The sequence below is a fragment of the Trichomycterus rosablanca genome, chromosome 7 (assembly GCF_030014385.1).
Source record: "Trichomycterus rosablanca isolate fTriRos1 chromosome 7, fTriRos1.hap1, whole genome shotgun sequence".
NCBI classification, from domain to species: domain Eukaryota; kingdom Metazoa; phylum Chordata; class Actinopteri; order Siluriformes; family Trichomycteridae; genus Trichomycterus; species Trichomycterus rosablanca.
Window position 1 is genome coordinate 4,967,883 of NC_085994.1, and position 18,487 is coordinate 4,986,369.

At 40.5% G+C, this 18,487-nt stretch overlaps 1 protein-coding gene across 2 annotated transcripts in view; it reads left to right on the forward strand.

Moving 5' to 3' along the window:
• dhx37 (DEAH (Asp-Glu-Ala-His) box polypeptide 37) overlaps positions 1 to 9,884 on the forward strand; it is a 31,146-nt gene extending 21,262 nt beyond the window's left edge. For both annotated transcript variants that reach the window (XM_062998292.1, XM_062998293.1), the window contains exons 21-28: positions 35 to 151; positions 3,078 to 3,250; positions 3,785 to 3,899; positions 5,741 to 5,878; positions 6,008 to 6,102; positions 6,209 to 6,282; positions 7,770 to 7,867; positions 9,167 to 9,884. In XM_062998292.1, the coding sequence (XP_062854362.1) occupies positions 35 to 151; positions 3,078 to 3,250; positions 3,785 to 3,899; positions 5,741 to 5,878; positions 6,008 to 6,102; positions 6,209 to 6,282; positions 7,770 to 7,867; positions 9,167 to 9,243 (887 nt within the window). In that variant the 3' untranslated portion in view covers positions 9,244 to 9,884. The remainder of the gene's footprint in view (positions 1 to 34; positions 152 to 3,077; positions 3,251 to 3,784; positions 3,900 to 5,740; positions 5,879 to 6,007; positions 6,103 to 6,208; positions 6,283 to 7,769; positions 7,868 to 9,166) is intronic.
• The last annotated feature ends 8,603 nt before the right edge of the window (positions 9,885 to 18,487 follow it).

An 18,487-nucleotide genomic window follows, 5' to 3' on the forward strand; every position in this document is an offset into this window, starting at 1 on the left:
ACATGACATGTTACTGCAAAGCTTGTGGGTGCAGGTGCTGTTGGGGCGTGTGAGTTTGCTGGCTGCACACCAAAGTTCTGCGAGGAGAACGGCCTCCGCTACAAAGCAATGCTGGAGATACGAAGGCTGCGGGGCCAGCTCACTAATGCAGGTACACACATGCACAGTCCTTAAGCCTTTAGTGTTTCATTTTTAAAAAGTGTGATCCAGTTTATTGTTTCTGCATTATAGTTTTACTGTTTTATATTCGTTCTAAGGGTGTTTTTGATTTTCATTGCTTTTATAATAATATTTTGTGTTATAGCCTTTTACCATCGCAGGTATCCTTATGGTATATGCTTTTTCTTTTTATGGTTGTTCTTTTTTTACTGGGCAGCTTGATGGGTGACACTGTCGCCTCACTGGAGGATAGTTCTGGGTTCGAATCCTCAGTCAGGTGGCCCAGGTCCTTTCTGTGTTGAGTTTGCATGTTCTCCCCATGTCAAGTCATGTCAAGTCAAATTTATTTGTATAGCTCTTTTTATAATAGACATCGTCTCAAAGCAGCTTTACAGCATCCAGGACCAACAGACCAAAGACTCCTGTTGAGTAAGCCGAGGGCGACGGTGGCAAGAAAAAACTCTCTTAAATTACAGGAAGAAACCCTGAGCGGAACCAGACTCAGCAGGGACCCCTGTCCTCCTTGGGTGGCCTGGAGGATAATTTTAATAAATAGAATTTATTACATTTAGGATTTACTCCAGGTGCTCCAGTTTCCACCCACGAGTCCAAAGGCATGCAGTCAAGCTCATTAAAACTACTAAAATTGTCCAAATGTTTCCTGCCTTTTGCCCTGTGATTCAGACCCACAACAACCCTCATCAGGATAAAGTGGTGGTAAAACAATGAATGTTTTTCCCCGCTTTATCTCCCAGTCTAGTAATTGTGAACCCACTGCTGCTTGCACATCTCGTGATCTGATCATGGAGAGCTGAATTACCTCGTGCCCCCTCCGCTGTTTTGGAACATATATAATGTACCTAAAACCCTTGAAGACTGTATATACTTTAGAATGTCTGCATGAAAATGCGTAAACATTTATTACGACTTTCTAAACAGGATTAAAAGGAAACTACTTCATTTACTAATTCAGGGTTTTCCAAACCCTGGAGTCGAAAAATGGGTCACAGAGAATAATAATAATAATAATTTAATAAACTTGTTCGTGAACGCCGCCTTGTGGAGGCTTTATGGTACATCTTGTAAATCACAGTGGGATCAGATTGTACAGAGAGAGTAAATCCAAGTTCACACTTCACGACTTTCCAAGTCGTCAGGTCGCTGTACAGTTCACATTACACAACTGGATCTCTTGTAAACGGAAGTCTTTCAGGTCTGTGTGGCTTTAACACTACACGACTGATCGGCGATAGTGGGTTGCACACTACACCATCTATCACCAACTGGAATCGCAGGCGAGCTTCTCTGCTCTCCCAAACTACGTTCTGTCACGGAAACAAACGCGAGAAGTGACGAGAGGTTTAATGATACCACGTCCAAAAATGCACGTCAACAATAAGTGAGCGATCAAAGTTTGTGCGCTGATGTGCGCCGAGTTGGAAGTTAATAAATATTGTTTGCAATGCAGCGTGGGTGTTATGTTTTGTAGAGAACGATCAGGATAATACTGTGAAATACTGTGAAACTTGTGTGTGTGTACCGATGTATTCTGATATAAACTATATTACACTCCTGTCCCACCTTTTTACAACTCCTCCTCTGCGTTTCCCCTCACACTGTATCTTGTATCTTGTTCTCACTGGCTGTTCGACATAGCACTCATTGCCATTCGAGCAATTCGGATCCAGATATCTGACAAGCTGAATATCTTGAGTTGAGTAGTTCACACATAGCGATTGAGAGCCGAGTTTAGATCACCAAGCAAACGCCGAGTTGCCGGCAAATCTAGCGCCGACCAGTCGCCGAGCAAAAATCAGGGCAAAAATCGTGTAGTGTGAACTAGGCATAAGATGCATTGTGTTGCCTGGGTCGTGTAAAAAATCATGGACAAAATGTAAGTCTCTTGAGATTTACATTGTTTGGTACTAGCAGGCTGGCACATGAATCGGGTTAAAAGCTTTCACAGCAACAAAAGGCTTTATTATTTAGTTCAATTACATCATGTTTAGGACACAATCAGTATTTTTATGCGGTATTAAAATGATCCGCAGTGTTTAAGTTGGAACGTTGACAAACTTTCCCTCATAATCCAGCAGCTGTTAAAATATTTGCTCAGAGGAAAAAACTTTTGATAAGAAGACGTTTCTACCTCGCCAGCACTGGTGCACTGGCATTTAGGCATGCCAGCCTGGGCAGAGTTTTAAAAGTGTCTTTTCAAGTGTAGACCTTTATTGTTGTTTTGTTAGAATAAGTAATATGAGATTCACAGACACTTTAATGCCAGTTAATTATATTTAGGCACCTTGTCTATGTATTATATCTTATGGAGATCTCAGAGATGCTGCTTTTTAATAAGAAACAACAATCACCATTCACAAAATAACCACTGTGTGTAGGAGAATAAAAGAAATATATTTAATGTATATAATATTTCCATAAATACACCGATTAGGCATAACATTATGACCACCTTCCTAATATTGTGTTGGTCCCCCATTTGCTGCCAAAACAGCCCTGCAACTGTGATGCTCTGTGTATTTTCTATCAGAACCAGCATTAACTTCTTCAGTAATTTGAGCTACAGTAGCTCGTCTGTTGGATCGGACCACATGGGCCAGCCTTCGCTCCCCACATGCATCAATGGTTTACCACTGTTCCTTTCTTGGACCACTTTTGATAGATACTGACCACTGCAGACCGGGAACACCCTACAAGAGCTGCAGTTTTGGAGAAGCTCTGACCCAGTTGTCTTGCCATCACATTTTGGCCCTCGTCAAACTCGCTCAGATCCTCACGCTCGCCCATTTTTCCTGCTTCTAACTGACTCCTAGTGGATAAAACACATCTGTGTACCTGTGTTCCCAGAGGCCTTTACACTGTATGATGTTGCTTATATGTTGTATTTTTGCACTCTGCAGTGAATGCGGTGTGTTCCGATGCAGAAGTGTGTGTGGACAACAGAATGGCTCCTCCTACAGAATCTCAGGCCGTGTGTCTGAGGCAGATCGTCCTGGCAGGGTTAGGAGATCATCTGGCCAGACGGGTACAAGCCGAGGAGCTGCTGGACCCGAAATGGAGAAATGCCTACAAGGTGACCGCACACACACACACACACAGTGGATGGGTCCCACTGCTGACTTGCAGCAAGAATGCCTTGTGTTCGATACCCAGGTGGAGCGGTCTGGCTCCTTCCTGTGTGGAGTTTGCATGTTCTCCTCGTGTCTGTGTGGGTTTTTTCTGGGAGCTCCGGTTTCATCCCACAGTCCAAAAACATGCAAGTGAGGTGAACTGGAGATACAAAATTGTCCATGACTGTGTTTGACATTAGACTTGAACTGATGAATCCGGTGAAACCAGTAATTAACTGTCCTGTCATAACCAAAAGTGTAAAACACGACGTTAAAACCATAATAAATAAATAATGGCACCGCTGTGTTCAGTATCTGGTCTAATTTCCCTATCCCAGAGCAGCTCTTAATCTTCTTCAATGCTTAATCTACAAACACTCCTGAACTTAAAAACTCTACAGATCCCACAGGCTTCTAGGTTCTCCTTTGTGGATCTTTTAGTTAGTTTACCCCACAGGATTTTCATTAGACTGAGATATTGTTGTGTACCTGTACAGACCCCCCTGTTGGATGAGCCTGTGTTCATCCACCCCTCCTCTGCACTCCACAAAGAACTTCCTGACTTCATCGTCTACCAGGAAATCATGGAGACGACCAAAATGTACATGAGAGGTATGTGTGCATGCTTTCCGGCCTAAATAAGGATGTGTATGTGTTTTTTTAAGCACAGTTTACATAACTGTACAAAACTATACAATGGACCCTTCCAACATACATATTACTATACAAACATACATACACCCATCAGCATCATATAATACATTTCTAAATGCAAGCTATATACAGTATATTTCAGCATAACATAGACACCATATAATCATATCATCTACAGTGTAAGGTTAAATTTTGTACCCTGTCTACTGTTGCATTTCAGTTTGATAGAGAATGCCAAGATCTCTAATCAAAGAAGGAAACTACGAGGGTTCTTCAAAAAGTTTCCGCACTTTTTGACTCTATTTATTATGAATGTCAAAAAGAAATGAATCACTTTTCTACATCGTCACCTTCCGATGCATTTTTCCAGCATTGTACCAACTTTTTATTGCCATCAGCAAACATTTTTTTGGTTGAGCGTGTAGCCACTGATGCAGCGCTGCTTTCACATCATCATCATCACATGAAGATCTTCTTCCCCTTAAAGCTTCTTTGAGCGTCCAAAAAGGTGGAAATCAGATGATGCTAAATCCAGATTATAAGCGTCTCTCGGTCTCTCAGACTGAAACCAATTATTACTCCTCCCACCCTCACCGTGTCCAACCAAAATATAAAAGTGTGGAAACTTTTTGAAGATCCCTTGTATCATGCATTAACATATTAAATATTATATATGTAAATCAAACGGTAAATCCATTAGTTAAGCCGTCCATCAATTAGGTCATCAACTTCCGAACGTCTAGATTGGAAGAAAAAGAGGAAAATGCAGAGAGGTGCTACCTGGACATTGTGGATCATATGTAGGATTTAATTACCTGGTAAAGTTTCTCTTTGCAATGCCTCCTTTTACTGGCAGGCTGAATAAAACACAAAGGTCTCCATGGATTATTTGTTGTGTAAATGAAGTTTGACGTTTGTGCCCCAGTTTGAGTGTTTGGTCAACTGATTGGCTATATAATGCTGATCAGGGTGTGGCTCTCCGTGCACAAGGCTGATCCGCATATGAACTCGCCTCGTGCAGGTGAAAAGATGAAAGTCGGTACTGCACACGTGTCAGAGGGGGCGTTATTAGTTGCGAAGCACCTCAGTCAGCGGTGGAGGGTTGTATCAGTAGAGGTGAAGCGTAAAACAACCAGGGTTATTGGATACAACTAAATTAGGGGAGAAAATCTTGTCACTTACCAATTGCCTTATTCTAGTAAATTAGTTAATTTAGCCTTTTTATACAGTAAGAGGGCGGCACGGTGGCTCGGTGGGTAGCACTGTCGCCTAGCAGCAAGAAGGTCCTGGGTTCGATTCCCAGGTGGAGCTTCCCAGGTCCTTTCTTTGTGGAGTTTGCATGTTCTCCCTGTGTCTGTGTGGGTTTCCTCCGGGAGCAACAGTTTCCTTCCACAGTACAAAGACTTACAAGTGAGGTGAATTAGAGATACAAAATTGTCCATGACATTGCTTGATATTAAATTTGTGAACTGATGAACCTTGTGTAATATACAGTAAAAAACTCAGAAGTAAATGACATTATCTTACCGATTATAATGCACAGTTTATATGTAATACATGTCTAAATTGTCTTTTAAATGTGCACCATGCTAAACTAGCTGTAGCTCTTTAACAACTTTAAAGATCTTTGTTCATAAGACAATAAAAATAAAGTAAGCACTTAGGCTAAATTACATAAGATATTTTATAGAGCTATATTAAGTTAGTTGAATAATAGTTTAATTGCATTGTGTATTGTGTATTGCACTATTCTGCTGGCAGGTGTGTGTTTTTGTTGATGTGACAGATGTGGTTCGCAGGTGTGTGTGCAGTGCAGGCTGATTGGATCCCCAAGCTCCTACCCCAGTACTGCCACTTCAGTGGACCGGAGGAAAATCCTTCCCCATGGTACTGCCCTGACAGTGGCAAAGTGAAGTGTCATCAGAAGAGCATGTTCTGTAAGAGCACACCTTCCTCTGGTTCCTATGATTAATGCTGACCTTATGTAGATGTGCTGATGGATGAGGCTTGTGTTTACTCTTCTGTGTGTGTGAATTAACGGTGTGTGTGCTCGTCTATATTCACAGTCAGAGTAGGTTGGAAGCTTCATGCCATTGAGAGGGATCATCCAGAGGGTCTCGAGCGCTACAAACTGTTCGCCAAATGTCTGCTGGAGGGACAGGTACTAGATCTGTGATTGTGTGTACTGTATATACAAATTTAAGTTTAAAGTGTTAATGAAGAGGCTGAAAGAAGATTAAGCTTTGTTTCTTGGTGGATCGTTGCAGGTGTTTTCCAAGTTGCAGCAGTACAGCACGTGTTTACTCTCCAGCCCCTCGACCATGCAGAAGACCTGGGCTAAGTAAGAGCATAATACACTGTATATACTGTATAATGCACTATATGGCCAAACGTATGTGGACACGCCTTCTAATTATTTACTTTGGGAGGAACTCCAGTGGCCTGCATTAGACCTTTAACCTCTAACCACACTGAACACCTTCAGCTGGACCTGGTTTGACACTGATTGCAAGTCAGACCTTATTTGACATCGGCGCCTGATCCCACAAATGCTCATTTGACTAAATTTTCCACAGACACAGTCCAAAATGTTGTGAAAAGCCTTCCCAGAGAACTGGAGGCTGTTATAGCAGCACAGATAGGGCAGACTTTATAGTCATGCCCTTTCAGAAAGGAATGACCGTTTATGGTCATATAGTGTTAGAGCCCTGATTGCATTCGAGGAGGGTATATTGCTGCTCACGCCTCCTCTGACGCGTCCGCAGTCCTACCCCTTCTTTTCGACCATGCGTTCTTCACAGGCGCCTCTATCCAATCAGGGTCCTTGCACAGCATTTGAAGACCCCACCCACTTAGTTCTGTCATCCCGCTGTAGCAGACACGGTGGTGATGGCGCCCAACTGACCGGTGGCAATGCTGAGTTTCGAACCGAGGAGTTCAGAATCTCGGCGCTGGTGTGCTCGCGGAATATCCCGCTGCGCCACCTGGGCTCACGGATTTTTAAAGAAAAGAGCCACGTTTAGTGTGCCGCTCAGATGGCACAGCGGTAAAAAACACACGCTGCAACCAGACTGGGATCTCGAACACATCGTATCGAATCTCAGCTCTGCCTTGCCGGCTGAAGGCTGAGCGGCCACGTGAACAACGATTGGCCGGTTGTTCAGGTGGGCGGGACTAAGCCGGATATGGGTCTCTCTCTGTCAGAATGGTGCAATTACGACCTCTGCTGGCTGATTAGAGGCGCCTGCACAGAGATGAGGAAAGAGTGCTCTTAGGGTGTGTCTCTCCGTACACAATGCTAGGTGGCACAACACTTGTCAATGTGTGGGTGATAAGATGCATGCGGCTTGCTGCCCACGTGTCGGAGGGGGCGTGGGTTAGCTTCGATCTCCTCGGTCAGACCAGGGATCAGCATAGGCGGAGAGGAAGCACGATGCAATTGGGCGATTGGACGCGCTAAAGAGGGAGGAAAAAGGGGAGAAAAGGCAACAAAAAAAAAACATTTCTACAGCAGTCATAGAATTGGTTGGGAGTCATGATTTTAGCTGGTTTTGTCGTTGACATCTTGGACATTTTGACTAACTGATTGCTAACTGAATTGCTGTAGGATTGCTAGGACACCTCATAGTGCAAATTAACCTGTAACCGTGAGGCACTTGAACGCTACACGAATTAAAAACGTTAAATCACTAAACACAAACCTTAAAGTTGGAATTTCACAGCAATTTGCATTTCATGGCTGTAAATTAGATAGGGCCTTACATATAGTGTACATGCTTTGTGTATATGGCTTTGATTTGATCTTATTTGCATCTTCTAATATTTCAGGCTGCAACCCCGGACTGAAAGTCTTCTGCAAGCATTGGTGTCTGAAAAAGCAGATAACAGAGATGCGTTACAAGCTGTCTGGATGAAAAATGAAAAGTGTAAGTATCTGCTATTGACATGTGAAGTTCTAGTTAGTTTTCTCTAAATGGTTATAAATACAAAACCTCCTTTCTGCTAAAATAAATTTAATCTCACTTTGAGACATTTTAGCATTCGTTAATTCACTGATCATTCTCAGATTAAATGTGATCTTTTAAAAATAGTTTACTTTATGGTCATTTAAAATATTAAATATCTTTTGCATGACTTATATGAATATATGGCCTAAAGGATAATTAGATTAATTCAAATTAATTTAAAAAACATTTACTAAATAGGTGAAAATACAATTTATTATGGCAAATGTTATAACTAACAAAAAGCACTGCAAAAGTAATATAACAAATTGGACAATGGGAGATTTTAAAACTAATTTTGATCATAGAAAATGCAGATGACTTAAGAGAAATTAATAGAATAAATTACTAAGAGCTTATAAAAACCTGTTCAAATATTAAAAACATCAGAATTTAAATTTTCATGCAAAAGCTGCTTAGGGTAGCAGATGTGGTAAATAATTCAAGAATATAGATTTGGACACCTCTGTTCTATATTATTCTGTTATTTCTAGATGAAAAGAGTTGAACACATTTCATCACACAATTACTGAATTAATGTATTATTTATTGAATTTAACATATTAGTAAAGGGTAAAAAACTTAATATATTGTGCAAAAGAACATAAAAAACAACAATTTTTGTCCCATGTTAATCATTAAATCATTTAAAATTTCCCACTAAAATGGTACATTATTTCATTAAAAATCAACAAAATATGTTTGACATTAAAAACCTGAACTGATGAATCTTGTGTAACCAGTAATTACCTGTCCGGTCATGAATGTAACCAAAGTGTAAAACATGACGTTAAAATTCTAATAAATAAATAAATAAATTATACAGATACTTAGGGCTAAATATAAAAATATATTTGTTGTATCTTGTTAGACACTCATCCACATGTGCACCGTTTATCATCAGACCAACAGTTTCTTTATGATTACTGCTTTATTAAAAATTGAGGTGATTTATAGATTCTTTTTTGATTATGTAAATAATTGAGGTGATTTTTAGATTCCCTCTAGTGGATTTAGGTGATTTATAGACTTGTGATTTGTACATTCCATGTTTATGGTTTAAATTATGTCATTAATAAGCTAAATGTTTACGGTTTGAATGATTAAAACACCACTGTGTACACTAGTACCAAACATTCAGCTTTACTACCTTTACAGATGCTACTATAAACTACAAAAGGAAGGAAAAATCGTTGTGTTTGTGTTTTTTTCTCTTTACAGTTCTCCTGTCAGCATACTGCCAGTGGATTCCACAGTCCCTACACCAAGAAGTTGCTAAGACCTGGCCACCCGTCTGACAGGCTCTTCCTGCCCAATCACGTTTCTCACCTCACTGAAAACATTTACACTCGGGCCTTTTAAATGGAAAACAGAGCTGAACTGTGATGATTTGGGCCTGTTTAGCCGTACTTTCAAGAATGTGAGCATTCTTACTCGTCTCTGAAATGTATCACCTTTTTTAACCACACAATCACACAGCAGCCGATGATCTGTAATGTCATTTTAAGTTAGTCTTTAAGTAAATGTGGCAGCTCAACATGCTTGGGGGAGGACAGTAATGGACGTACATGGACAGACTTAGATGTAAGTGATATCTGTGTATGTCTTCAATTCACATAGAAGACCGAAAATCTGTTGTTCTAACCGCAGAACAGAATCATTTGGGTGCTCTTGTGTACTCACTGCCACATGACTACACCCTTTTGGGAACTGTAGTCCTCCAGTGATGGTGGTGATGGACATAATCGTAGGAAATCCAGTCAACATTTGAACTGATCTCTTGATCTCGTGTGTTTGATCTTTAACTGAAAAGATTAGCAGCTGAAGGTGTGACCAGGATTAAACTGGCCAAAGTTCCAGCATCTGAGAATGTCGTTCCTGACGAGTTACCTGGGTCGCTCCTTTATATACTCAGGCAAATAAATCATTTTTAAACAAGCTTCATTTTACTGACATGTTCTTCATTTGTGCAATCAGCTCTAGAATAACTGCCATAAATAATTTATATAAATGATGTTATGTAACATGTCAGGGTGTTTAATCAGCACAGAATCAAACAATTAAACAGACGTCTAACCTTTTTTTATTATAGACATTTTTATCAAAATATTTTATTTTATTTATCTTGTGGACTCTGTTCCTTAGCTCAAATTTTCATTAGGGAATAGGTCTTGTGACTTGGATGGTCATGGCAAAAGCATGATTCTGGGCTGCTCAGGTGGCTCAGCGGTAAAACAGGTAAAACCAGAGCTGACATTTTGAACTCATCAGTTCGAATCTCAGCTTTGCTATCCGGCAGGCTGGGCGGCTACATGAACAATGATTGGCTTGTTGTTCGTGCAGGGTGGGTAAGCCGGAGCTGGGACCTAACTGATGCAGATACGACCTCTGCTGGCTGATTGATGGCGCAAAAGATGCAGTCGGTACACGTGTCGGAGGGGGCGTGTGTCAGTCTCGCTCTCTTCAATCAGAAATGGAGATCAGTATCAGTAGAGAGAAAGCGTAATGCAATCGGGTAATTGGATACGACTAAATTGGGAGGAAAATTGGGAAAATGCAAAAAAAAGCATGATTCTGTGCTCATTCAACTATTTTAGTGTGGATTTGAAAGTGTATTTTGGGTTACTGTACTGCTAAAAATATCTAACCATGTTTTAGACCCAGTTTTAGATTATTTTGCTAAAACAGTCAGATATATACATTATGCTATTTATACTAGCAGGGTTCCCAGGACCTTTGGAGGAAAAAAAAAAACAGATTCAGTCACAGATTGAATATCATGTTGAACAGTGGGTATAAGGGTGATGTCTGTTTAACCTTCCTGTATAACGTCTCACTGAATGCTTGTTACCAAAAAGCTCTAGTTTGGTTTCATCTGACCAAAGAACCCAGTTTCAATTAACCAATGGTACCATTAATATTATCACAACACCACTTGTTTTAAACTTCCCAATTACTGTCCTTACAGAGGTTTTGGGCATATTGAAGAATGTCATTTTATAGACTTTATGAACATAAAGGTAAGGAAATATAAAACAATATGTAATGATTTTATTGTTCCTTGTACCACAGTGTCCTCATTCATTTTAAAATACAGTACAAGGAAGCCTGGCACAAGCTTTAAATTTGCTCAGACTAGACCATCTATCTAAAATAGATATCCAGGCAATCGGCCTTGGTTGAAAGGCAGAAAAGAACCCAACAGTCAGGTGCAGTAATGGGAGAATCTGTTGTATTGTCTATTTTAGCTGCAACCCAAAAATCTGGCCTTTATGTCAGAGCAGCAACAAAGAGGCCACTGTTGAGTAAAATACATATGACTGCCCACTTGGAATTTGCTTAATGACATTTAAGGGAAAAAGTTTATCCGATCTGATGAGATGAAAATTGAACCCTTTTCTCAGAACAGGAAACACAGTGTCTGGCGAAAACCAGGCACCTCACTAATACCATCTCATCGCTGAAACATGCAGCATCGTTCACAGGGGCGTAACTACCGCGGGGCAGGGGGGGCAGGTGCACTAGGGCCCATTGGTTGCACTCGCCAGGTTGTTATTAATATATTACAATATTTTCGTTAAGTAAAGTATTAAAATAATTAAAAGACAATATCAGAATACATGTAATCAAAATATACTTATTCTTATCGGCCATATGGCCGCTCAGGTGGCGCAGCGGTAAAAACACACGCTGGAACCAGAGCTGGGATCTCGAATACAACGGAGGGGGCGTGTGTTAACTTCGCTCTTAATCTGGGAATTGGACGTGCTAAAAGGGAGAAAAAATGCATAAACAATATATACAGTATATATACAGTATATATACAGTGTATCACAAAAGTGAGTACACCCCTCACATTTCTGCAAATATTTCATTATATCTTTTCATGGGACAACACTATAGAAATGAAACTTGGATATAACTTAGAGTAGTCAGTGTACAGCTTGTATAGCAGTGTAGATTTACTGTCTTCTGAAAATAACTCAACACACAGCCATTAATGTCTAAATAGCTGGCAACATAAGTGAGTACACCCCCCAGTGAACATGTCCAAATTGTGCCCAAATGTGTCGTCATCCCTCCCTGGTGTCATGTGTCAAGGTCCCAGGTGTAAATGGGGAGCAGGGCTGTTAAATTTGGTGTTTTGGGTACAATTCTCTCATACTGGCCACTGGATATTCAACATGGCACCTCATGGCAAAGAACTCTCTGAGGATGTGAGAAATAGAATTGTTGCTCTCCACAAAGATGGCCTGGGCTATAAGAAGATTGCTAACACCCTGAAACTGAGCTACAGCATGGTGGCCAAGGTCATACAGCGGTTTTCCAGGACAGGTTCCACTCGGAACAGGCTTCGCCAGGGTCGACCAAAGAAGTTGAGTCCACGTGTTCGGCGTCATATCCAGAGGTTGGCTTTAAAAAATAGACACATGAGTGCTGCCAGCATTGCTGCAGAGGTTGAAGACGTGGGAGGTTAGTGTTGCTGGCACTGGGGAGCTGCAGTTCATTGAGGGATACATGAATTCCAACATGTACTGTGACATTCTGAAACAGAGCATGATCCCCTCCCTTCGAAAACAGGATAACGACCCCAAACACAACCTCCAAGATGACAACTGCCTTGCTGAGGAAGCTGAAGGTAAAGGTGATGGACTAAACCCAATTGAGCACCTGTGGCGCATCCTCAAGTGGAAGGTGGAGGAGTTCAAGGTGTCTAACATCCATCAGCTCCGTGATGTCATCATGGAGGAGTGGAAGAGGATTCCAGTAGCACCTGTGCAGCTCTGGTGAATTCCATGCCCAGGAGGGTTAAGGCAGTGCTGGATAATAATGGTGGTCACACAAAATATTGACACTTTGGGCACAATTTGGACATGTTCACTGTGGGGTGTACTCACTTATGTTGCCAGCTATTTAGACATTAATGGCTGTGTGTTGAGTTATTTTCAGAAGACAGTAAATCTACACTGCTATACAAGCTGTACACTGACTACTCTAAGTTATATCCAAGTTTCATGTCTATAGTGTTGTCCCATGAAAAGATATAATAAAATATTTGCAGAAATGTGAGGGGTGTACTCACTTTTGTGATACACTGTATATACATACACATACATATACATACATATACATGCTTCGCTTGTGTTATTTTGGGTGATTAAGTGTAGATTGATGGGTACAAATGATCATTACATCTACTCAATATAAATCAAACAGGGCAGCACAGTGACTCAGTGGGTAGCACTGTTGCCTCACAGCAAGGATGTCCTGTGTATAATTCCTAAGTGAAGTGGTCTGTCTTCTTTCTGTGTGGAGTTTGCATGTTCTCCTTGGGTCTGTGTGGGTTTCCTCCTGGAGCTCTGAGGTGAGTTAGAGATACTAAATTGTCCATGACTGTGTTTGAATAAACTTGAACTGATGAACCTTGTGTAACCTGTAACTACCTGTCCTGTCATGAATGTTGAATTTCCTTGGTATAAGACAAAGTATTTGTCGCCTATTATAGGTTGTTTTCTAGGTGCTGAGTTGTTGATGTGTAAGTGCCTTTTTTAAATATCATGGACCTATTTTCTGAACAGAACACATCCAGCATGGGTAATAATTTATTTTAATGATTCTTGATAAAAATTCTGAGATAAGAAATTGAGCAACTTTAAACGTGTTTGACAAGTTTCAACATTAACTCCTCTCTGGACCACTTTGGGAAAACACTGATATTGAGTGTTTCACATTAAGTCGAGACTTCTGTGCATTAGAATTCTTGACAATTTCTGCTGCTGTAATTAAATAACTGCAATTGTAAAAGTCTATAAATCAAGTCTCTTTACAGCATGCTGTCCAAGACAAACTAATGTACTAAATATTACAGGAGTATACACCAATCAACCATAACATTAAAACCACCTCCTTGTCCATTTTATCAGCTCCATTTACCCTATAAAAGTAGTGTATGTAGTTCTACAATTACTGACTGTAGTCCATCTGTTTCTCTGCATACTTTTTAACCTGCTTTCACCCTGTTCTTTAATGGTCAGGACCCCCACAGGACCACCACAGAGCAGGTATTATTTAGGTGGTGGATCATTCTCAGCACTGCAGTGACACTGACATGTTGGTGGTGTGTTAGTGTGTGTTGTGCTGGTATGAGTGGATCAGACACAGCAATACTGATGAACACCTCACTGTCACTGCTGGACTGTGAATAGTCCACCAACCAAAAACATCCAGCAAACAGCGCCCTGTGGGCAGTGTTCTGTGACCACTGATGAAGGTCTCAAAGATGACCAACTCAAACAGCAGCAATAGATGAGCGATCGTCTCTGACTTTACATCTACATGGTGGACCAACTAGGTAGGAGTGTCTAATAGAGTGGACAGTGAGTGGACATGGTATTTAAAAACTCCAGCAGCGCTGCTGTGTCTGATTCACTCATACCAGCACAACACACACTAACACACCACCACCACCATGTCATTGTCACTGCAGTGCTGAGAATGATCTACCACCCAAAAAATACCTGCTCTGTGGTGGGGGTCCTGACCATTGAAGAACAGAGTGAAAGCAGCTTAAAAAAAGTATGTAAAGAAACAGATGGACTACAGTCAGTAATTGTAGAACTACAAAGTGCTTCTATATGGTAAGTGGAGCTGATAAAATGGACAGTGAGTGTAGAAAAAAGGAGGTGGTTTTAATGTTATGGCTGATCAGTGTATATGCCACTTTGTTTACCAAGAGAAGCAAAATATTTGTTGCTAATGGTTAATACTTATTTGCCATCCTACTATAATTTCATACAGTCTTAATGGGTTATTTACCACAGAAGGCTTTTTGGTTTTGACTTGCATAAAAATCTGCCCAGAGGCCAAAACACAAATAGAAACATCTTTAAACATGACAAATCTAAAACATTTATGTTGAAATCTGTAGCCTCTCTCATTTTTTAATAGGACTAAATCCAAGGTTTTGATCAGTGTGAAAGGGAGCGGTTAATGGAAACAATTTAAGGTTTTGTTTGTCTGAAATGATTTAGTTTTGATGGGCGATGGGGCAATTTAAGACTAAACACAAATCTGCTTGGGTATAAAAGAAGCATCCGGGACAGACATTACCGTGTTTGAGCAAGAATAGGTCAGGGATTAATAATGCTCTTTGAGAAGTAAATGAATCATTCACCATGCATAATATCATCAAAAGATTTCGAGAATCTAAAGAAAAATAGTGCATGCTGCATGCTTCCATGATGTATATCAACCAATGGACCCAATGAATAATTTGGAAAGCCACTATCTTCGTTGTTCAAACTAAAACTTTACAATGTACAAAAAAAAGCTGTATGTCTATAATGTCTGGGCTTGAGCTCACTTTAAATGGGCTGGTGTGTACCATTGTGGTCTGAAGGGACAATGTTTTGCTTGTTTTTAATAATAGGAATTGTGGTGATAAGGTGGCTCAGCAATCTAGTATGCTAGGCTCGAGAATGAGTAAAACTAAAAACTGAAACCATTTAAATTGGGACAGTACTGTATATTTAGGGGTGGGGTTTGGATTAAGGCAAGTCAAATGTATACTGTATATATACTTAGAATTCATCTTTGCAGCTTCCAAGTTTAAAAACCTTTAATGAGCAAGCCAAGGGCATCAGTGGCAAAAAAAACTCCCTCTATCTTATAAGGAAGAAACCTTGAGAGAAACCAGATTAGCCAGAGGCCCATCCTCCTTGGGTGGCCTAGAGGATATTTGGGTTAGTTAAAACTGGATTAAATGAACAGATACTACAGTTTTTCCCAATTTTATGCACACAAAAATGAAAATATGCACACAATTTTAAGAACTTGAAGATTATGTATCAGCAACATGACTCCAAATTGCCAAACTCAATTCCATTTGTTCTCAAATATCATTCAGAATCACAGTTTTGCTGATCTGAACAAATTGCATCATTCAGCACACTTTGGTAGCCTTTAAAATGCAACACACCGATTACCAACTAGTCTTACTTATCAACCTGTGCACGAAACTTCAATGATTTAGCAGAGTATAAAAGAGTGCTGGTATCATTGTGCTCAAAAGAACCACAATATACTTGTTTCATCCTCAGCTGGTGTTGATTCAAGACACTAAATACTTGTTTCATCCTCAGCTGGTGTTGATTCAAGACACGATACACCTGTTGTTCTGGTCCACAACTGGTTCATCAACAACCCACATGTTGTAGTGTTGCACCCTCCATCTTATTCTCCGTTTCTAAATCCAATAGAGGAATTCTTTCCAGCATGGTGGTGGGCAATGTATGTACACAGCCCCCATGAGCGTGTGGCACTACTCCATGCAATGGAATAAGCATGTGATAATATACACACAAATAAATACCAGAGATGGATCTGCCATGCTAGGCTTTCTTCCTATGCATCTTTGCAGCCGAGTGATCTGTTTCTATGTTTCTACAAATAAATATTTATTATGTTACCATTTTGTATCACAATATATAACACTTTGGCCCTGTTTGATTGTGTAGCTGATGACTTAACTGAATCTGCTGGTGTTTGTCAGTCCCCAAACAAGTAAGTATTGTCAAAAAAGTAAGATCTAACAGAAGAAAACATGCTACTGTCCCAATTTTTGCAACAAGTTGCAATACATTTTGAATGAGCATGTATTTTATAAAATACACAAGAGTTTATAAGGTAAAAATAATAAGAGTTTGACCATTTCTGCACCATGGACCTGTTTCATATAAAATATAATTTCACGGACCAGCGGGGGTGGTAGGATTTAAAATAGAATAACTATACTGCTCACAAATAAGCTTTTTTCGTATGTGGGGGTGATATGAGACGATACCCATGTGTTGGTAATGGAAGCAGTGTTTTCAGTGTAGCGATCTCTAATTATTTATTCTTTCTGTGCGGCCCGATAATAAATGACCCACGGACCGTTACCGATCCACGGCCCAGTGGTTCCAGGTTTGAATCAGCTGGCCTTGCATTGATGGAGACTTGATTGGCTATGTCTGAGAAGGGATTGGCCAAAGCCCTGTGATGGTCTCCCTGTTCAGGGTATTGTTGCCTTGTGCCCAGTGTTTCCCGGTGAAACTGGGCCCACCTCAGCCCTGACCAGGAAAAAGCAAATTATGAACATCATCACTGGCCTAATTAAATCAAGTTTTGTTCATTAGTGATACTGTTATTATTACTGTCAGCAATTATACTATACTTTATTTATTCATTCATTTATTGTCTGTTTTACTATGCTTTATCCTGGTCAGGGTTGTGGTGGGTCTGTTTTATTGGGCAGGGAACTCCCCAGACAGGTTGACAGTCCATCACACACAAACACACACACTAAGGGCAATTTGTAGTTGCTCAAAAAACTAAGCTTAAAACTTAACGTGATTTACATTTACGGCATTTAGCAGACGCTTTTATCCAAAGTGACTTACAGTACTGTGACAGCAAACTGTCTAAGCAATTGAGGGTTAAGGGCCTTGCTCAAGGGCCCAACAGTGACAACATGGCAGTGGTGGGGCTTGAACCAGTGACCTTTTGATTACTAGTCCAGTACCTTAACCTCTAGGCTACACCACTGCCAAAAAGCAACTGTTTTTAGGCAGTGGTGTTTTCAACCTTTTTGCTTTGTTTACTCAAAATAAGGTCCTCCTAGCATGCACCCAATACACCACCTAGCACACATGTACCCATCATGTGGTGAACAAAATTCTAAATGATTAGAGATTTTTGGTTTTCGTCTCATCTCGTATCTCAACATGTAAACACTTGTTTACATCTAATTTCAGTTTTTCTAAAATCTCCAGGATTTGCTTCAGTTTCCACATTCAATTACTCACACCTAGATACAAATTTGGAACAGCTCATCCATCATTTGCATTTTTTTGGAAGGTAAAAGGAAAACAAAGTACCCAGAGGACATTCACATGGATGAAACTCTGACCACATTGACCAAAATCGAGGATCGAACCTTGGGTCAGTGTTGCTGTGTTAAAACATTCTACCAACTGTTCTACGCTGCTGTCCTGTTCCATTTTCTCACCAGACATCCCAGCCAAAGCAGCAGAGATGTGCTGAAAGCCACTTTAATCGGCTAATCCTGCTGTTGAGTGCTGCTGTTTGTGGTGAAACCTGAGGCCTGTCAGGGGTGTTTACTGTAGTACAAATGTTCCCTGGGGTGAAAAAGAAGTCATTGTTAACTGAAGAGCTCTGAAGAGCTGGTTAGATGTGTTGACTGAGGCATTTATTCCTACTATACTACAAACATTCTTAAGATTCCCTCGCTGGGTTACTGTAGTGTTAAGGTGGTACTGGATGTGTGGAATTGTATGGGAATTAATGTATTCATTTGTATGTGCATACTACGAACCAAAGAACTGCTGATTAACGCTCGTTAACGCCCAGGTTCCCACCTTGCCCTGAGGCAGAGAGAGAGAGAGAGAGTGTGTGCTTGTGTGTGTGTGTGTGTGTGTGAGAAAGAGAGAGAGAAAGTGAGAACATGTCCTAATACCATTCAGAAACTCATACTCTACAATC